Source organism: Durio zibethinus, chromosome 11 (assembly GCF_047325235.1).
Source record: "Durio zibethinus cultivar Kanyao isolate XHJ-2024 chromosome 11, ASM4732523v1, whole genome shotgun sequence".
Lineage (NCBI taxonomy): Eukaryota > Viridiplantae > Streptophyta > Magnoliopsida > Malvales > Malvaceae > Durio > Durio zibethinus.
The window spans coordinates 3,696,167-3,717,738 of NC_143172.1; the positions used below are offsets into that span (position 1 = coordinate 3,696,167).

The 21,572-nt window shown below is 33.1% G+C and overlaps 2 protein-coding genes and 1 long non-coding RNA gene across 5 annotated transcripts; 1 reads left to right on the plus strand and 2 right to left on the minus strand.

Annotated features, from left to right (window-relative positions):
• The first annotated feature begins 538 nt into the window (after nucleotides 1-538).
• Nucleotides 539-5,001, plus strand: LOC111289255 (protein IQ-DOMAIN 22-like). The gene is made up of 4 exons (XM_022880131.2): nucleotides 539-1,222; nucleotides 2,991-3,191; nucleotides 3,777-3,854; nucleotides 3,949-5,001. The coding sequence occupies exons 1-4, from the start codon at nucleotides 716-718 to the stop codon at nucleotides 4,675-4,677; spliced, it is 1,515 nt and encodes a 504-aa protein (XP_022735866.2). The 5' UTR covers nucleotides 539-715; the 3' UTR covers nucleotides 4,678-5,001.
• Nucleotides 5,002-6,748: 1,747 nt separating this feature from the next.
• On the minus strand, nucleotides 6,749-10,513 carry LOC111289256 (RHOMBOID-like protein 2). The gene is made up of 5 exons (XM_022880132.2): nucleotides 9,872-10,513; nucleotides 8,333-8,496; nucleotides 7,827-7,990; nucleotides 7,270-7,520; nucleotides 6,749-7,078 (listed from the first exon to the last, which is right to left on the minus strand). Exons 1-5 carry the CDS (start codon nucleotides 10,162-10,164, stop codon nucleotides 6,967-6,969), a joined length of 984 nt encoding a protein of 327 aa, XP_022735867.1. The 5' UTR covers nucleotides 10,165-10,513; the 3' UTR covers nucleotides 6,749-6,966.
• A 3,365-nt stretch (nucleotides 10,514-13,878) lies between these two features.
• On the minus strand, nucleotides 13,879-17,043 carry LOC111290614 (uncharacterized). 3 transcript variants are annotated; one of them, XR_016346208.1, is made up of 6 exons: nucleotides 16,425-17,039; nucleotides 15,855-15,965; nucleotides 15,668-15,770; nucleotides 15,201-15,385; nucleotides 14,582-14,774; nucleotides 13,879-14,492 (listed from the first exon to the last, which is right to left on the minus strand). It is a non-coding gene; the product is annotated as an uncharacterized LOC111290614 (long non-coding RNA). The 3 variants fall into 3 exon arrangements; XR_016346209.1 differs by having other exon boundaries at nucleotides 15,201-15,400; nucleotides 15,668-15,965; nucleotides 16,425-17,043; XR_016346207.1 differs by having other exon boundaries at nucleotides 15,668-15,965; nucleotides 16,425-17,041.
• Nucleotides 17,044-21,572: the final 4,529 nt, after the last annotated feature.

Genomic DNA, 21,572 nt, shown 5'->3' on the forward strand with positions numbered 1-21,572 from the left:
TATCAATGAAAATTTTTAATTACATAAATCAAATTAAAAAAGATGACACATATTTTTTTTAATTATATTTTTATTTTTTAAAATATATTTAAAAGATATATGTTGCTTTATTAATTTCGTTTATATAATTAAAATTTTACATTAATAACTTATCAAATACTAATTCTTTAAAAAAAAAAAAAACAAATAAAATAGTAGGGGAAGAGTATTATTCTTTTTACAAAAGTTCATTTCTCATAAAATAAAGATAAGCCTCACTCCGTCTAATATATATTTTTATACTGTAAATCTTCACATTTTTTGTTCATAGATAATATAAAAAAAAATATTATTCCCTGTATTCATAGTAATGTTTTAATTTAAATTGTAATATTAAAAATTTTATTTTTATTTTTATTTATTTAAATATATAATTAGTATAAGTTTTCAAAACTCGAAAAAGTAAAGTTTTAGCATAATTACTCCCTCTGTCCCATTGTTAACAAACAAAATCGGACGTATAATTTCCGCATTGATATATACAAAACCATTATCTCTCCGTCCTTTTCTCACACATTCCATTTCCTGCTCTCAACAAACTTACGAAAATTTTCCTCTCTGCAAATGCATCCCAATAGACCTCCTAAACCCATTACTCTTTCCTTCTTTCAAATCCGGCGTTAAACCAAGTTAAACAACACAACGAACAGAGGAAGAAGAAGAAGAATAAAAAAAGATGGGCAAAGCTTCCAAGTGGTTTCGCAGTATCCTTGGCCTCAAAAAGACCGACTCCCATCACCAATCTCCTTCTTCCAAACCTCCCCATAAAGACAAACGCCGTTGGAGTTTCGTCAAATCCTACCGCGAGAAGGACTCCTCCGCCACACCCACTACCAAACACGTCTCCACGAACTGCTGCGGTAACAGTAATGCGAGGTCGTCGTCGTTTCTGTACGGTCGTCAGCAGCAGCAACAGAAAGATGCTGTTTCTCTTGTTGACGTGAACGGTGAGTGTGAAGTGGTGGATCCTAACAAGCACGCCATCGCTGTGGCTGCCGCTACTGCCGCGGTTGCCGAAGCGGCGGTTGCGGCTGCTCAAGCTGCCGCGGCGGTGGTTAGGCTGACCAGTAGCAGTGGTAGGTGCGCGCATGAACCGGCGGCTCACATTAGCAGCAGCAGCAGCTGTGGGGCACGCGAGGAGATTTCTGCGGTTAAGATACAATCTGCATTTCGTGGATACCTGGTTAGTTTTTTTTTTTTTTCTTTGTTAATATTGATTTTGGTGAAAATTTCGGGGATTAACAGATAACAACCTGTTGAATGCATGACACGTGTTCTTTGTGCTCATTTAGTCCCCCAACTCTTCAGATTCCGAGGTGTTGAATTTGTTGAACCTGTTTCATTTTCATATTTTATTTTACTTATTCCAGAGCAATAAAAAAGAACAAAACACGAAAAAGTATAGGAAGCAAAACTAAGAACTACTTTGTTCCCATTACTCAATTTAGTTCTGCAAGATTCGCGTTATTACAACAAACGATGTCGTTTTCTAGCTCGTACTTCCTCCCCAGCCAGTGGAAAGCAAAAGAAACTACCGACCAGGCTTCCATTTTCTTACGTCTGAGTTGTTTCTCTTATGTCGTTTATATCCAAAAAAAAAAAAAAAAAAAACCCTTTCCATTTTAAAACCACTATATAAACCAGACATGTCGTCTCCATGCACCGGGTTGTTCAATGCGCACCCTCCCCCCCCCCCCCCCCCGGCACCCCAATTATAAAATGCCGCTTTTGGATCTCTGCAAATATCATCTGCAAACTTTTACTTTAGAAATTCCCCCCTCTTTTCTGTAGTCATGGCGTTTTCAAACATTTAATGGGGCAGAATTTAGTTCTTGAGCTTGTGGGGGTGATTCAGTAATTTGATTCTATTTATGGGGTTATTTAGGTAATCTTCCATTGTATAGTAGTACTATAATTATAGTGAGTCAAGTGGATTATCTAATTTTAGATGTTAATTAATGTGGATTAGTTAGTTTATTGATGAATGTTGTGGACTATTGCTGTCTGATTAAAGAAAGTTTGTAAGGATGCCCAACAACTCTTTTGCCACGGTCAATAATTATGCAATAATTTATTAACTTACCCAATTAAGAGTCAACCCAATTGTCAGCATTTTCTGATCAGAATACTATGAATGCAATGATGGAACTTTTTTGAGAAATAGATGACCTGGATCCAAGCATTTCTTTGGTTGAAATCTTCTGGTATTGGCAAATTTTGTGATTTCTGAAAGGGGTGGGGGTCCAAGACCAGTGGAAATTTTTGTTGTGGGTAATATATGTGTTTCCTTAAATGCATTTGTATGACTTTTTGGAGATGATATAAAAGCTTGGTGTTATTACTTGGGTACTTGAAGTTGAATGTGGATTACAAAACCCTTCACCTATTGTCAGAGCCTCCTGGGGAATGCTTTTGCCGGGGTGATAGGGCAGCTATTGGGACGTCCTTTTCCCCTTTCATATTATGTCTGATTTTTAAATTTTTTGGAAAAATGCTAGAAATACCAGTATATTACTATGAATATCTTCATGGCGCCTGCTACCTTTAAATTTTTCATGCCACTGGTACTTGTTTTCTGCATCTTGCCATGGCGCCAGATTTTAAAAATTTCATTACATATTAAAGTAGTTCAATAAATGATTCAATGTGGTCCTGTTAACTTGTCTTTTGAACCTTGGGTTGCTAGCTTTTTGTAATTGCCCTTTATTCCAGACCAGATGGTTCCTCGCCTTTTCATTTGCTTTTAGTTGTTCTGCTGCTTGCCCAAAGTCATTAACATAACATAAAGCTCTTGGTAAAAAATGGAGAACATTTTTACCCTATAGTTTGATATGCTAATAATGTCATTATAATGACTACTAACCCTAAGATGTTCTTGTCAAATGTGCTTGATTACTTAAGGACTTATATGCTTAACTGATCATACCTTTTCCTTGATGTCACCTTTAAAGGCAAGAAGGGCACTGCGAGCATTGAAAGGATTAGTGAGGCTTCAGGCATTGGTTAGAGGTCATATAGAGAGGAAGAGAACTGCAGAATGGCTAAGTAGGATGCAAGCATTATTGCGAGCACAAGCACGTGCTCGTGCCGTGCGGGCCCAAATTTCCGAGTCTTCACAATCAAGCAGTAAATCATCTCATTTCCACCATCCGGTAAGTCAGAATTGCTCTTCCTTCCTGCGTTTTTTTTTTTTAATTTCTCATGGGAATTTTTTGCCAAGTACACCTGCTTCATGGAATGTTGGCTCCTTTTCTTTATACTTCCAGACAACTTTTAAATTTGCATGAATGGATTTATGGTTATAAACTGTAGTCAAGTTATTATTGACCCCCCAAAAAAAAGTGAAACCAATTTGGAAGAAGTTGTGACAAGTAGTTGTGATGTATCAATGTTTCCAATTATATATATCATAAATTTAAATTGAAAAACATGATCACGGAGGGCATTAAATCAAACTGGTAGCAATGTTATTGCCAAAGGGATGTATGAGTTGTTTACCAAATGATGATGAATCTTTATCTTGCACATTTTATATCTTTAAGCGGTATAATCTTGAAACTTATTGCTGAAAGGCAATTTGGTGAGCATATTATCTTAGATTCCCCGCATTTCTTTTTGAATTGACAAGGGTTGGTTGGATTTATTACATGGTCATATTTTTCCTTGTATATTAAATTGATATCAAACTTTGTCTATTTTGTAATTGTCGGTGACAATGAAATCTTGTTTTTATACAGATTCCATCGACGCCTGAAAAATTCGAGCATCCTATTCGATCTAAGAGTTCAAAATATGAACAATCATCAATGCTGAAGGTATGGTCTTCGCATCTGTTTGAATTTTGAACTTTCTAGAAGACCATTTGGTTTTGAACATACGTGCTTAATTAACTTGTTTCAACCATTTCAGAGAAATGGGTCAAAGTCAAGTGGAAGGACTCTTGATAATCATGATAAAATGCGCCCAGATTGGAATCAATCAGACTGTCGGATTGATGGACAATCATGGGGCCAACGAGGGCATTCAACAAGAATTGGTCCTATGGACGATGAAAAGAATGACAAAATTCTAGAGGTCGATACTGGGAAACCGCATTTGCCCTCTAATCGCAGAAACCTATTTCACTCTACACATCTTGCTCTGAACTCTGATCTACATAGTTATAGTTTCACGAATTCTAGAGACTCACACCAAACAGCTCCAAGTTCTTCATTTGGTGAAGTACAGTCTTTAAGTCCGTTGAAATTCTCTCATGAGGTCGAGGAGAGCCCTTCATGCGCCGCTAATGATAGTCCCCAATTCTATTCTGCATCATCAAAAGGGGGTAGTTCTAAGAGAAGCCCTTTCACACCTGCTAAGAGTGATGGCTCAAGAAGCTATCTAAGCGGTTACTCAGACCATCCAAATTACATGGCTTACACTGAATCTTCAAGGGCTAAGGTGAGGTCTCTCAGTGCTCCAAAACAAAGGCCCCAATGCGAGAGATCTAGTTCAACAAAGAGGTATTCCATTCATGGTTTTGGTGAATTGAAATCAAACACACAAAGGTCTGCTTTGCATGCAAACTTCGCCAGCAAAGCATACCCTGGGTCAGGTCGCTTGGACAGGCTTGGAATGCCCGTTGGATATAGTTACTGAATAATGGTTTCAAGAATGTCCCTAGTAATAATTTGTTTGTCTAATATACATTGCTAACTAACGTGCTTAGTAGTTTTACCTTATGCTTTAGGATTGTTTAGCTTTTCATTCTTAGGTTTAATGATGATGACTCTGACCTAGCTCTATGACTACTGTAGCCATCTTTATGTTTTAGTGCATGTGACAAACAACTTCCAAAGACTAGCTACTCAAACAGTGCTTTACAGGAAGTTTACTTATGAAGGGATTAAATGGGGTTTAATCATAATTGTCACTTTGTCCTTTTTTATCTTCCTTTTAATTAAAAGTAAGTCAGGTTATTCATTCCTGCTTGTGACTCCTTATGCAAGTTTTGCATGTTGACAAAACTCAAAAAGTTGAAATCCTGAAAAGTTACATTAACATGTGAACCGCATCTGGCTTCCCACTTTCACCACTATAATCTCCTTTTGCAACCTTAAAGTTGTTGAACGTTTGTTGTTGCTTCTCGAATTTGTGCATTTATACATTGATACAAGCGGTGAACTCTAAACTTTTAGTTCTAAATTTTGTAGATTTGTCCTTTTCAAATTGCAAGAACCTATTGGAAAGTAGGTAAAAAAACTGAACTTACGAAGCAACCGGGGTTTTCAAGATGCATGCCCCACTTAGATTACATAGAAAAGTTTATTAACCGGAAGATTTTGGGATAGATGATATCGGTGGGATTACCATGTTGACCTAAAAGCTTACTCGGGTTATGGAAATACTGTATCGTATGCAGAAGTCAAAAATATCTTGCAATCGATAAGCAGAAGTGTCACGGGTCGAGACTCAAGTTTCGAACTCACGTGATTTTGAGATTCGAGCATTCACCCTTTCGACGTCTCGAATCAGTCTGACCGTCACGGTTCACACCCTTGTGAGATATTATCCGCTCTGACCCCCTCTGGTCTCATAATTTTATCCTACAAAAGACGCCTCACAATGCAGAAGTGGTGTGAACCCTTCTATACCTCAATGACCCTCTTATTATATTCGATGTGAGATTCAAGACTCTTCTTTAGGTCCGTGACATTCCCCCGCACTCAATTTTGTGACACCCTCGTCACGGAGGTTGATCATCCTGCCTGCCTCCCTTGAGGTGTTTGACGTGGATCGAACGGTTTAGGACACTTTGTGACACTCTCATCACGGAGGCTGATCATCCTGCCTGCCTCCCTTGAGGTATTTGACGTGGATTGAACGGTTTAGGGCTGATTTTGATACCACTTGTCACGGGTCGAGACTCAAGTTTCGAACCCGCGCGACTCCGGAACCCGAGCGTTCACCCTTCTGACATCTCGAATCAACTTGATCGTCACAGTTCACATCCTTATGAGATATTATCCGCTCTGACTCTCCTAACCTTACGATTTTATCCTACAAAAAACGTCTTATAAAATAAAAATGATGTAAACCCTTATATATCTCAATAACTCTCTTGTTATATTGAATGTGAGATTCAAAATTTTTTTTTAGATCCTAGATAGAGGCATTGGGGCAGGCACCTAATGCCCTGTAACCCATGAATTGACACTCACCAAGTGCCAATGTATTACTCTATGTGCCGCGTGGCAATGATCATATCAGGGTTGCTCAAAGGCACCAATTGTTGGTACTGTCCTTTGGATATTTATGAGTGACGTTGAAAGATAAACGATATTCCAAGATACATCACAGATTTTGCTGTTGAAGCAATAAAACATCCGTCAGCAGCAACATCAGCTACGTAATGCTAGGTTTACGCAATGAAGGTCTCCATTCAAGCCAATTGGCAACGTTATTTACCCCCACCCCCCCCCCCCCCCCCCGTGATTTTCCTGGGAACCTAACATCCCTGTCATAAAAACACCAGCCTATCCGAACTTAAAACTGGATTTAAGGTACGCGCGTAAACCCCCATTATCAGAAGTCTGACGGGCAGAATTTGCACTTGAAAAGAGAACATGATCTCAGCAGGGACAAACATTGTGAAATCAAGTTAGGCTGCAACTGTAAGGAAAAGAAAAAAAAGAAATCCATTTGTCTATACTTTCTAAGTAAATTTGCATTGCGTACAATCATAACATATATATATATATATCATGTATAAAAATGTCAAGCATACAATAACAGTGAATATCCTGATGCCCAAAGATAATCTCAAGAGTCAAAAACTATGCATATACATAGGCAAATACCAACTCAAAGAAATGAACAAATGAATAAAATATTAAAAGGAAATCAGGAAAGAATTAGTGAGCGAGGTGAAGTCTAGGTAATGTTCCATTAGTTTCCACAGTGCCATTTTGATGTAGGCACACAGCTCAGGTAATGGCACCAGCTGCAATGGTCGTTTCCATTCTCTCCTCTAAACAGCATTACCAACCCAACTGTGATGCTGCATCATTCAAAAGGAAAACATGAGATCTAATTTTTGTTTTCACTAGGAATCTGAAATATAGGGCAAGTAACTAGAAGAAGTGAAGAACCATCTATGGCAGATTTAGTTTCAATAAAGCAAGCAAAAATGAATATTTGTTTCACAGTCGACAGGCAAAAGCTAAATTAACAAGTGGGGTTAAAACTTACCCAACAAAAAGTAAAACCAGAGCAATGACCCAGAAAACATATTGGTATGCCTTGTACTTAGATTTTACACGAGCACCAGCAGGAAGATGCTGACGTCCTACCCACCCAAATTGGGGACGAAGCAGCAAAACAAAACCAAGGAGAAAGCCCGACAAGAAACCTCCAATATGTGCAAAGTTGTCAACATGAGGAAGAATCCCTACTGCTAAGTTGATGGCAATGATGATCACGAGTGTGATCAGAGCTGCAGCCTACAATACAAAACATTAATCTCGTCAATTACTTTTCAAGCCACAAGTAGAAAGATCTAGAATAAATACTTAAATGATACAACCACGACAAACATCAATATAGCAACAAAAACACAATCACCAATTACCCCCACTCTCCTTCCAACTTTTTTTTCCTTTAATAGCATTGCTGTTATTTGGATCATGAGTACCAATATCTACTTATCTTAAGCTCCAAACATCAAGACAATTACTACTTTCCAATTGCATATGGCATATAAACACTTCCCTTTCTAAATAGATAGAAAACAAGGGCAAGTAACATACCTTATTTGTATAGATAGTCCAGTTAGTCAGAAGCTCTGATAACATTGCCCCAAGAAGGCCAAATAAAGCACCAGAGGCACCAACAGAAATGTTACGCTGAATGAAAAGAGAAGATAGTATGCTCCCACCAAAACCAGACAATAGATAGATAAGCCCAACACAAACTGCCAGTGGAAAGAACACATATCAGCTATAACACCGTGATGGGCCAAATCACCCTCAAGGTAGATATCAAAAGAAAAATCCGAAAGTCAAATTCATAAAATCCAGCAGACTCAGTACCATTGGAATGAACAAATCCATCCACCTGAGTAATGCAGTCAATGGATCATCTATAAGTCATTTTTATATGATATTTCATTTTGTTAACTGATCAAGACTGACCAAAAACTTAAACTTCAAAATGTCACATATTCCAAAACATATTATACTATAACACAAAATTTCCCTAAGGAGAAAATTTGGAATAATTAATCAAACATTAAAGAAAAGGAGAGATAACGTACCAAATCCAAATTGCTGTTCAAGGCGTATTCCAATGAAGACCAAGCTCAACATGTTTGCTAGCAAATGAATAACACCTGCATGAAGCCAGATGCAAGTGATAAGCCTCCATCCTTGATTTCCCTGCACTACCTTGTTCCACTCTAGTGCTCCCAATTTTTCCAATCTGAAGAAGAATGAGAAGAATGAATATTGAAAATTACAAGAGTTACAATTATCACCAATGGCAAGAGCTAACAGAAAAAAGTTGCTAGAGATATGAAAATAAGAGATCAGGAAAGATACCATGCAAATATACAGCATTCAAGTTTACAATTACTCTGTTCAGTCCAGTGAACAACCGAAAATATGTACATAGGCTTATTAAATGAAAATAGCCTAAACTCAAGTTCCACCTAGTTTCTGTCACAAACATTTGGATTTGCATTAGACCACTCAGAAACAAAAGTAAAGCTGCCTCTCTATTACCTTCATTAAGATCGCATGTCTTTTCCTACTTCAACTACAATAATACCATGCATCCCTAAATGAATAAGTAAGTAACTTCAATGACTCCCACACATGCATTCGTATAATTTTTATTAAAGTGAAACATTTTTTTAGATTGTTTAGAAATTATAACAAGTAAGGTAAAACATGAATTAACTTCTTGATCCTGAAATAATATGCAACTACAATCCCTTTCTGTTCATTTACTAAGATTAAGGCAAGCAGCAACAGGTCATCCAGAACCCCTATGCTATCAGCAGAAAAACCCTCCATGCTCAACTGCTATAAGCTAGAAGAGGTTCATAATCATAAAATTGCCCCACTGCACTTCAGCGAGACAAAGAAAACCATGATTTTCCACAAACCAACCAATGAACTTTTGTTTACAACCCCAAATTGAGAATCAGCAAGCAAGAACAAACCTTACAAGTTTAAATGCTAACAACAAAATCAAACAAAGTTTCCAGTTTACAGTATGTATAATTATCCATCATCTCATAGTCAGAATCAAACTAAATGAAAGATTGATAAATCCTCTAGCATGATCCGAGGATACTCCTATAAGAGGATCAACTGGACTGAAGAAATAATTCCTACATAAACAACTTCTAGTCCAAACAGTTTCAGAAACATGCAAGCCAGAATCCATAACTAATCACAAAAAACTGACAAGCGCTATTTTTCCCCTTTCTTTTGTTATTTTTGATAATTAATCAATCAGATCTGGCACTTGGCTGCATAATATTGGCTCTTTACAATTGCAGGTGAAATTGAGAGTTGCAAAAGAAGCCTCAAGTTCAATTCCAACCAAATTCCCTATTCACTGCAGTTGATATACAGCTAGCATATCAAAAGTCTATAGCTCATGTATCACAAGTCTATGAATATTAGTAATAAACTAATAGAAAACACAAAAATAATGCATAAAGACACAAAATCTCAGAAATCAAAATCCCAGAGTCAAGCAAAACCAAACTAAAGACTCCAAAAAGTCTGTTTAAAATTAACAAAAAAGAAAGACATTACATTTAGAGATGTTAGATGGGACTTACGTATTAGAAGAAGGACCAAAGAGAGGATTTTCTTTCAAAGGCTGAAAAGAAAACCTGCCAAGAAACTTAGCCACACAGCCTCCTTCAAATCCCAGATTGTTCTTAGGACAATTATTGATATACATCACCACAACAAAAACAGCAACATTGGCCACCACAAACATCGGAACAAGCCATGAAGTCCATTGCTTTTCAGTACTTTCAACATGGTACGGAGAAGATTGGTAATAGTTATTTGCCCTGTTCTTCCCATTACTTCCTCCTCCTCCTCTTTCTAAATCCCCACTTGCCATTCTTCTTCAAAACAAAAACCCTTTCTTTTCACTGTTTAATGGACAAATTTGTGATATTTTTTCTGGGTTTCTTTTGGGAATTGAAATGAAGTTTTATATCTATTTGAAAAGAGTGACTTGAAAGGAAAAAATTGATGACTGGGAATGAGAAGAAAAGAAAGAGAAAAGAGTTGGATTTTGCTTTGTATCTCTTCTTCTTCTTGTTATGTTTGCAGATTTAACCGTTGAAGTTAATATATGGTAACTAGTTTTTATATTCACGCTTTGGTTTGTAGGATTTGGAACTCCGTCTCTCTCTCTCCCCGTGGGTTGCTTCTCGGTGGTTTTTCAGTAAGGCGGTGGGTTTGATAGAGTAACTTGTTGTTCTACCTTGCAATAAATACGGAAGAGCTCAAGTTAATTACTCATTTGCCCTTTTTGTTTTTAATTTTTTTGGGTACAATTTTCATTTAGTAGGAATTTGCCAAAATACCTATTATTATTGTTTTTAATTAATTAATTTTTTAAATTAGGGTACAACTCAATCCAAAATTGAATAGCATTGAAGCAAAACCTTGTCCACACGGTTTTAACAAAGGGAATCGAATCTGACAAGGAAAAGAAGAGGGAATCAAGCATTAATTGTTATTGTTTATGTGTCATGAAAAACGAAGCGGTTTTTTTTTTTTTTTGGCGTTAAGAGGAGAGAGGTGAAATTATTCATCTAATGGATAGTAAAGCAAAACTAATAAAATAATATATATTTTAAGATATAATAAAAAATATAAAGTATATAATTAAAAGAAATTAAATGTATAATAGTTCCTTAATTATATTTATAAAATTAAAAATATTATTTGTCAATATTAAAACGAATAATTTGTAAAAAGGAGATAGGGGAAGAATAAACGATCTGATGATCTAAAACATTAGTGAACCACAAATTAATAAAGCGATGCACTTTTCCATTCTTTTCACCTTTTGTTAAAGAGAATGAACGTTATGGAATGTGAATCTAATTTTTGTAATTATAACTTCCCTTTTAATCTTTTCCATGAAATGATTAAATGTGTTAGATTGTGAGTATCAAAAAGAAAATGTGTCGGATTACGTGGGTTTTTTTTTTTTTTTTTTTAGATAATGTTAGATTGTGTGGTTAAACAAAGAAAAAAATCGAAACTGAAAGATAAATAGACAGGTCAAGTGGAAAAAGTCGAATCACAGTTGGTTTGATTTGTACTTTGGTTACTTAACTTTTTGTTTTCGTCCATTTTTACTTAAACTTTAGTTAGTGTTGCTTTCTTTGATCGAATTAGCTTACCAGCCGGCACCCCACCCTTTTTCTTTTTTATTTTATTTTATTTTTTGATATTTAAGGAGAACAGCGGCCTACATTAAGAGAAAGAGACAAACTCCAATCTTAATATCTTTTTGAAATTATTTTAATCATTAAGTCAAATAATTAAAGATTTTTTATTTTTTATTTAGTTCATATTAACTAACTACAAAGTGTTGAAAAAAAAAATTATTATTCAATTAGAAAATGTTATATTTGCAATTTTATTATTTTATTTAAGAAAATAAATCACAAATTTCTTTGTTTATATTCAATATGTTTTAATTTTATAAGTAAAATTTATGCATCTGTCGATGCATCTTAAAAAAGATAACCTAACCTTTCAGTTATTGATGATCTTGCTTTTACGTTAATGACCAAAACGTTTTATTTATAATTTTTTTATTACAATTTTATAATTGTATAATTTAATAAAAATTAATGTAGAAGTTCATTATACTTAAATATGAGGGTAGCTCAGTCATTTAAAGAGGAAAAGAAGTGAATGGCAGGCGAGCTTTATGGAAGTTACAGAAAGTTTAAAGATGCGTTAGGATGATTTGATTTGGGTGGGAAAGGCTAACTCGATAATGGGAATTAACTAATAAGAAACTTGCGAAGCTGAGATTACGCGGAGGAGGCGGAGGAGGAGGAGGAGGAGGAGGAGGAAGAGTTGTTGTTTGTGAGAAGCGTGCGTGCGTGAGTGCGTGAAATGTGAATCTCCAAAAGAAAATGCGAAAAAATGTGAATTGTGGGGCGTGAGTTGGAAGTATTGGTTGGTGAATTGGTGGGCTGGCTGAATCGGTTGCTTCGACGCTACTCTCTTTGGCTTTGCCATCTGCCCTATTTCTGACTTTCTTTTCAGTCGCTCTCATCCACCAAAAATAATACCATCCACCTCAACCCTCAGACATCTTATCCAAACGCAAATTAAATTTTCGTACAATTTCGTCGAAATTAAATTTTTTTATTTTATATATTATTTTAATATAATTTTTAATAAATTAAAGTGTAAAAAAATTATTTTATTTTATAAAAATTTAAAATATATTTAATTTGATTTTTTTGAATTTTTTATTTAAAATTCAATTTAAACTTAATATATATTTAATATTTAATTTAAATTTAAATTAAATAAAAAATTGACTTAAATTGAATATTATGATTTTGAATCAATGAATCAAATTTTCTCTCATCTCTATCTCAAGGTTTTGATACGTGGACAAGTGTCCTTTTAAACGCACTTAAATGTAGTATTTGTATTTGTTTTGATTGCAAAAAAAAAGAAATTTCATTTTCTATATGTAACGTTTGTATTGTTTTTAATATTATTATGATTATATAATTATTAAAGTAATTTTATTATTTGTGGTTTAAAATAATTTTGTATGATTTACAATTATTAATTATAGGAATAAAAAATTATTGTCTTTGATATTATTAAAAATCAAATATAATTTTATTTATAAGTGTGAAAATAATCATATATATTGTAATAGTTACACACATTAATAATAATGTTGTTTAAAAATAATAATTTATGAAATGCAGTACTATTTTATTTATTTTATAATAAAATACCATTAAATTATTAAATTAATTAATATATTTATTTATTAGATAAACTAACTTTTATAATCTAAATTATGTAAAAATATTTAAATTAAAAAATAAAATTCTATCAAAATCATAATTAAAGAAAAAAATAAAAAGATTATATTATGGATAAAACATTAAAAAAATAAAAAAAATATACAAATTATTTTTGAATTTCTAAAAATAAATATTAGTTTTAAAACATAAAATAATTATAATTTTAAAAGAAAGTAAAATTTTAATTCACTTATTAAAAGATAATATTGATTATTAATAATTTTATATATCATTTTTTTTATAAAAGTTTTACATCTTTTATAAAAATTCGATTATCTTTCAAAATAATGATTTAATCATTCTTATTCATTCAAAATCATTTTTACATAAAATCATTAAATATTTATTAAATGTGATTATTAATTATCCTGTATAAATTATCATAATTTTTCAAATAATTATCTCACCTCAAACATTTTTTTTGTCCGGTGTTTTTTCTTGATCTGGTTTCATAGCTTTATGGGAGCAGTTCCACATCAATAAAACAACGAATCATGCACGCATTTTTTCTATTTAAATAAAACGGAGATGGATTGATAACAAGTGGCATTAAATTCGAGTCATTAGAAACCAAGTCGCTGTCTAACAGATAAAATAAAAGTATTTATCAATTATTTATATTAGATTGTCAACTATTTTGATGTTGTGATCAATGAAGATCCCCGTATCTTGGCACCTTAATGAAGGTTCCCATAGTTCATATCATATTTTTATATATTTATTTTTTAAACAAAAGAGACCATATCTAAATTAAAAATATTACGACGTTGCTCGGTAAAAATAGAATCTTGAGAATGGACATGATTTATCTATAGCTAATGGGCCGGTAAAAAAAAAAAAAAGTAGCTACTCTCTTCTGCCTCACCCCTGTAATGCAACCAAGTACTAGTTGTAGGTTATTTGCCCCGACTAAAAATTGAAGTTGTGCAACTCGTGAGTCAATTCATCTTAGTGCCCGATCGTTTCTGTAGACATGCGTTCAGTACGAGGAAAATGGCATCTAAAGTGAAACTATCAAAAGACTCGCCACCTTCATTCACTACTATGAAATACAGGGGCTATGAAAGATAAAGCAAATTAGACAGTGATAAGCTCAGAAAATGAGCAACAAGTTCCCACATTAAAGTAACTTCAGCACTCCCATGAACAAAAGGTCCTCCGCATGCAGCCTAATACATCTAAATGTTAAAGCAACGACCTAAATCATAACGCCAGATGCAGCAGGTTCTAATTTCACTAACCACCTAACTTATGCTGCTTTACCAGTTTCACGAACTAGGGAAAACTTAGCCAGGAGACCACACAGCTGAAGATATGAACCAACTCCATCACAGACTCTCAAATGTGCAAACCAGGTTTCCTGCAATTCACAAGGAACAATAATATTGTGTCAAAGACTAGATTTTGTATTAAAATGAAATAAATACAGCCCTAGCAAGATAGATATACCTTCACGAATTCCAGTTTCAAGTACTCAGCCATATCATAATTTTTTATTACTCTGAAAAGTGTTGTGATTATATCAGTTGGAGAATAGCCCAAGTCTTAGAGTTGCTTCAAGCTAAACAAGCATCATCAAATTTCCTTCAAGTACATTGTGGACCATGTTCTTCACATGCAATGGACGGGGCTGGTCACAAACCTAAAAAGAAACCAACATTTTATAGCATTCCCAAAGTCGTATAACATACCAAATTGTTAGAAGTCTTTGAGTCATTCACCAGCTTTTTCTTTCTTTGCCGGATTCACCAGCAAATTTAAACAATTCTTTCAGAGTAAGTAGATAGGATTCTACATCTCTTTCCTATTTTTTGGCTAACAAATGTAACCATCGATCACTATTTTTAGTGTGATAAAGTAAATAAACAAAGGAAGCACTCCTTGGAAAGGAAAAAATGGGTGAAATTGGCAACATGCAAAAGTGTTAGCATTTCATAGAGGCTCATCAATAACAATAAATCAGAATGATAAAGCAGAAAAAAGTACCCTAAACAGGAGTTGACACTCTCTGCCAATAAATGCAGTAAGATGCAGGATCACAAAAAGAATTGCAGGAAAACTATTATACCTTTTCTGCACCTACTACCACCATGAGACGAACTAGAATCTCTTGATCAGATAACCTTGAAAATCAGACAAGGGCACATCTGCTCTGAATAGGTACAATGATTTTTGATGATGTATTGCTAGCAAGAGCAAAACGAGTAGAGTTTGAATAAATTTCCATTGTCCTCCTCAAGTTTTGTCGTGCACCTGATGTCATGCTAACTGTTATAATATATATATATATATATATATATATATGTATATATGCATTAGATGCTCAATCCAAAAAAAAAGTAAAAAACTAGTGCAAATGCAAGTTATAACAGTACCTATAAACTCAAAATCAGAAGATGCTCCTAGCATAAATTAAAAAACATAAATACACAAGGTAGCATGATTATTCAAATTTTAACAGATAAAAGCAACATAACAGAATAATAAGCCGCATGATCAAAATCGAGATTCATGGAACACTATGCTGGTTTTAACCTGCCAGCTTCATCCAGGATAACTATCTTGTGCCGCCCAGGAGGTAAAGTTACTTTCTTTTGAGCAAACATCTTAATTTTGTTCTGGACAACATCTATACCCCCTATACACGAAAAAGAAAAGTGATAATGGAATTCGTCAACCTGTAATTCAAAAGTTAAACAAATTAAAATGCCATGAAACCCACCTGTCATCTGATGCATTAAGCTCCAAAACAGCACCCTTATAGTTTGGCCCCTAAAGCTCATGTGCAAGAGGCAGAATCTATACTAGTTGTTTTACCAGTGCCAGGAGGACCCTGAAAATGTCACGCAGAATATTCATGAAATGAAGAACTCTTGTTCTTCTTCAAGTTTTTTTATTTGCTTTCATTCATTCATTAACTCATTAAACACATTAAATCCTCGAACAAACAGCTAAAAATCATGTTTTCGCTACACCAGATCTCACTACACTACATCTAAGGCAGAGGATCACCCTAATTTTAGGTTTTTCACACCAAGATGATAGAATGTCTACAATATTAAATTATAAACATCAATTTTTTTTACTAAAATTTTAACCTAATTGTGAAATATTACCACATTTCCAACACTGAATCAAAATCCAGCAGTTATTCTTCTCTCAGATTCAATACTATGAATTGGGGCTTTTCACTAAATCAACCAAATCGGCTAATTCCCGTAATAATGAGGTATTTTAGATGGCTATTAAGCAATTGAATCGTAATTAGAGGAATATTTATCGCAGAACTCACGTATAAGATGAGATTGGGCATGTTGCCATCGTGAGCGATAACTTGGAGTCGGGACACGGCGTCTTTATTACCGACGATATCTGAGACTTTGTTTGGCCGGTATTTTTCTACCCACGGTACGTCGTACAGCCGGAGGTGGATGATGAAGAAGACGCCATTATTGTGTTGAGTCAGTGAAGGCTTTGCTAAGTGTTGGCATTCACTTCGACGAAAACCCCTTTGCACCAAAGGGCCAAAGTCCAAACACTCCTCTGCTGCAATTTGGAGGGAAATAGAACGAAATCCATAACCTTTTACCCGCTCTTACTTTTTTTCCTCGGAAGGGTCTGTAAATTTGAAAATTGGAACATCGCCCCTGCTCTTTTATTATTATTGCAAACAGCGCGCAATTCGCCATTAAGATTTTAAAGAAATTTTGCGACTTTTTAATCCAAATATGCTTTGTTTACCGGAAACGGAAGCGAGTGCAGGTGCGGCTAGCAGGCTTTGCGAAAAAAGATGAAAATTGATGGCCACTTTGAACAACCAGCTAATGGTTTTGTTGCAGGTGTATTGATTTGTTTGTGGAATGTAAATGCCGTCAATCTCAGATTTTTAGATTCTAACAGTCAAGTGATACATCATATATGTTGTGATTGAGGATGGTAACAGAGAATGGATCGTTTCATTTGTTTATACACAACCACATACCCTTGCGAAGGATGCTCGCTGGAATGGGCTTCAAACGTTCTCCGTTAATATTCATCGTCCTTGATACAAATGAAAATATTAGATTTAGCGGAAAGCTAGTCAACTCACTAACATGTGATTAAATAAAAAATAAAAGTTGATTTGAATATAAACAAGAGTTCAAAACTGCATTATTCAAGTTGTTGGAATTGAAGCCATCGTCTCGTGTTCTCGGTAATGTTTTTGGACATCCAATGCTAGTATAAAAAGAAAGAAAAAGAAAGATAATTACTTTTCTTTTTCATTTATTCTCTTTCTTTTTTCATCTCAAACTGAAGTTATTATTATATACTAGTTTGCAGGCTCATGCTATGATTCTTGCTGCATAATAATGAAGCAGATATTTTATAAACTATAAAGTAGTTATTATTTAAACATAATAGTTATAATCTAAAAATTGTACCTCTATATATTTTTTTTTGGTATCATTTTTCTTTTAACATGAACTCTTCATCCAACATGGTACACTTAATCATATATGCTCAAAGATAATGCAATTTGCAATGGCTTAAAATTTCATCCTCTAAATTAAATATCATATCAGTCAATGCAGGTCAAGCGATTTAGCGTTCAAAAACACTTAACACAAGATAAGATAACAACTTTTTATATGACAAATCAAAATTGTAAGTCTATACCTCAAGCAAAATGTATAACCTTTAATCTGCTTAACCACTTATTGTTGTATAATCTACAAATTATTCATTTGGAAAACTAACATTCTTAAATATACTTCTTTATTGAACCCAACACCTTTTCCAACATTGATTTTGTTCGTAATGAATTTATTCTACTTGTTAGTTCATAAACTTTTATATGTTTTAAAAAATCTAGACAGATGGACGCTTTTTTTTTTTCTTGCAGAGACGAACATTTAGATTAATGTGGTTAATTACATAGTTTACTCTAAAATCCAAATAAAAAAAACCACCACAAGGGTTCAAACAAATTTCAATCAATTGGAAATAAAATGGTTTGGAAAAAAACATTTGTCTTTCTAGAAGGGAAATAAGTATCATCACCCCCTTTCAAGTTGAAGGGTAAAAAAAAAAAAAAATAGAAGATGTAGGTCATGAAGATGCATACTTAAGCTTTGCCATCGAGTCTTCCACCATAGCATGATTGAATATAATGCCAATAAAATAGTAGTGCCAGCCATTATTACAGCCAGACCAACAATATCTCAACCTAATATTATATGATTAGCCAGCATCCCCACATGATAAGCAGCACAATTGGATATACAACAACCACCCATGCTAATACAGATAAAAAAGAACATAGCATACCTAGTTGAGGTCCTTATAAGATATTCGATCATTTTTTAGAAAAAATCCAATTGAAAAGAGAATGCAAAACAAATATAAAAAAAGAATCAGAAAAATGACATTAAATAATAACCTTTCCTTAATTCCAAGGCAAAGGCACGGAGTGCAAACCTACTTTCATGTAGTAAGAAATAAACCATTCATACTAACCAAAGTAGCAAATTTTTTTTAGAATAAGGTTATGAAAAGAATGCTCCACCCAGAGAATCAAACATAAACAACAAATATAATAGAATAAACAGTATGTCTGAACATAATGAGCAATTGGTTTAGCAGGAAGATATACAAAATTGAAAGAATTAATCGACTAGCAACTGATCTATTCAATATTCTTGGATTGAAACCTTAGTTTCTATAACTTTTCAAATCTTAATTGAAGAGATGCCACTGTCAATATTAAACCCCTATTGAATATTTAATCTATCTAGTTATTTATTTTAGTAATAACACCTGGAAATTGAAGGAAATTTGTAATTGAATTGCAATAATAAAATTTGTTCTACCTTTGGAAAAAGTGTCAAGTTAATGAAAAGTTTCATATTTAAACTCATTTATAAAAACAATACAGATTACTTCGTTTACATTAATTGTCTGCACTTGCTATAAAAATCTAAAAGGATGTAGAATATTGAGTGATGTTATAGGTATAATATCTTAACATCAATGACCTATTGTTTCAGTTGCAAATTCTAAAACTGAGAAACAACTTCACTGCCCATTCCACCTTCTTCACTAAAGAAAAATAAAAGAGAACAAAACAAAAAGAAGGCTAAAAGTGTAATCAGCTTGGCATTTCAATTCAAAGGCAATGCACTGCAAGTTAAATAGACTGGCTCGATTGATTTTCTGCATCCATATACCAAAATTGAAGCGCAAACACATAATTGCACTATCTTTTCCTAGCCACAGCTCTTTTAGCCACAGTTTACTTCACTTCTATGCATGCATAAATGCATTGTTTACCTTATTTATCTCAAACTACAATTTGGTTAATAGGCATTAATCAATCATTAAATAATAACACTAATATCCCAACATTTGTAGAGCTAGCTCCAGTGAGTTCATACTCTTTCTTCCATAACAAAGATGACACTACTTAGTTGAACTTTTCAAAGCCCAACTATGAATTACGTTTGTATTTTCTAAAGTTTGGTGCATGCAAGTTCCAAAGCATATGGATGAACAATGCAAAAATTAAAAAATAAAAAATAAAAGCATAGAACAATTATGCAATTCATCTGTATATACTTAAAGTATCTGGAAGCTTTCTTTATTTAGCAAAATTCATTTCTTTACTAATTTTTGTTACAACAAACTCTAGAAAATTTCATACTATTATGCTTAAAAGATAACCATCTTTTCAATATCCATGTAATAGGGCATTAGCATATACATATTTAACAAAATTATCATTTTCTTACCTTGTTTTCAAAAAACATATCATGACTCTGATAAGCAGTATGCTCAACTTTGCACCTGTAAATAACTTCAAGACTGCATATTCTATCAAACTTATAACAAAAAAATTAATTATAAACATGCAAAGAAAGAAAAAAGGGGAAAGGACAATTACCTATATACAAAAAATTCCATTGTAGAAAACCTAGTTTAATTTTGATTTTTGCCTATTTTTTTTATCTGAAAGATAATAGATTATATCAGTTGATAGCACATGCAAATAAATCCATACATGAAAACATAAACAACTTACAACACAAACTCAAACCAAATTTATACTCTATATACACTTCCATCCGCATCATACAAAAAGATAAAAAATAATTAGACAAACAAATTAAACACATTCAAACTCATAACAAATTTTATACATCCGTCATAAAATTGTAAAGAATAAACTGTTTAAAGAATAAACAATATACTATAAAAAACCTCTCACAATACTCATAACCAAAAAATACATAAAAAAGAAGTAAAAACCACAATCCTCACAAATTGTGAGAAACTTAATAGATTTTGGCAAAGATTTGACTGGCGAAAAAAGAAGGGAGAAGAGAATATAAGGAAGAAGGGAGAAGGAGAAAGAGAATAGGGGTGGCGATCGGTGACCAGGCAAGGCCTAGATTTAGCTGAGAGATAAGAAAAAGAGAACATAAAAGAAGGAAGGAAGAGGAAGGAAAAGGAAAAACGAAAAAAGAGAAAAAGCTTTTGGAAAATTTTTTCTCAAATTTTCCCCTTCAATTTTTTTTTTTTAGATATTAAAGAGGTGTGCAGGTAAATTGAAGAAGGGGATAGAAATTATATATAGTTTATTATAGATAGTGTGAGAATAGATTAAGTAGCCATCTCCTTAACATGTTTGTACTTAACAAATAATGATGTACTTCATTATAGGTTATACATTGAATTAATATCATTCAATTAACTTAAATCATGATACTCAACTTGACTATTATTAAAACTAATGCTGATTCGATGATTAATTAATTTGAAACAGATTAATTACATTAATATATTAATACAATATAATTGCAATAAACAAATGAAGATAAACAATCATAAAGATAACACAATAAAATACAATAAAATTTAAGAATCTCAATTATTTCTATAATCAATTATTAAAAAAATTTATCGTTTATAATAATTTAAAATAAATTGATTAAAATTTATTTAATTACAATTTATTTGTTCGATGTTTTATTATTTGTATTATATTTATTATTTACTTTATTATTTTCATAAAAATAAATAAATAATACAATTATCAACCAAATGAAACTTTAATCTAACATTTAACATCTAATATGTTGTATATAAACACATACGATGATAATACCTTTTTTTGATAAGCATGAAATTATTTCAATTATTGAAGGCATTAAAGATATTTTACAACAAAATATTGAAAGAGAGTTAGACTTTTGGGCTTTAACAATAAACACCAATTTGTTGGGCCAAAACTTTTTTAATTTTTTTATGAGTTTGAATGTCATGTATTATGTTTTTTGCTTGTACTTTTCAATTAATTTTTTATTGAAAACAAAAAATAGTACCAAGCATAAAATATTACTCTTATTAATTTATATCTTAAAAATATAATGAAAAATTTTAAGTCCTTTGATGAAAAAGA

What these genes read in the sequence shown, in the direction of transcription:
- LOC111289255 (XM_022880131.2), top strand. Translation starts at nt 716, where the DNA reads ATGGGCAAAGCTTCCAAGTGGTTTCGCAGTATCCTTGGCCTCAAAAAG. An exon ending in CTGCATTTCGTGGATACCTG is followed by an intron (nt 1,223 to 2,990) that starts GTTAGTTTTTTT and finishes TCACCTTTAAAG; the next exon opens with GCAAGAAGGGCACTGCGAGC. An exon ending in CATCTCATTTCCACCATCCG is followed by an intron (nt 3,192 to 3,776) that starts GTAAGTCAGAAT and finishes GTTTTTATACAG; the next exon opens with ATTCCATCGACGCCTGAAAA.
- LOC111289256 (XM_022880132.2), bottom strand. Translation starts at nt 10,164, where the DNA reads ATGGCAAGTGGGGATTTAGAAAGAGGAGGAGGAGGAAGTAATGGGAAG. An exon ending in TTTGGTCCTTCTTCTAATAC is followed by an intron (nt 8,497 to 9,871) that starts GTAAGTCCCATC and finishes ATTCTTCTTCAG; the next exon opens with ATTGGAAAAATTGGGAGCAC. An exon ending in GGACTATCTATACAAATAAG is followed by an intron (nt 7,521 to 7,826) that starts GTATGTTACTTG and finishes TTTGTATTGTAG; the next exon opens with GCTGCAGCTCTGATCACACT.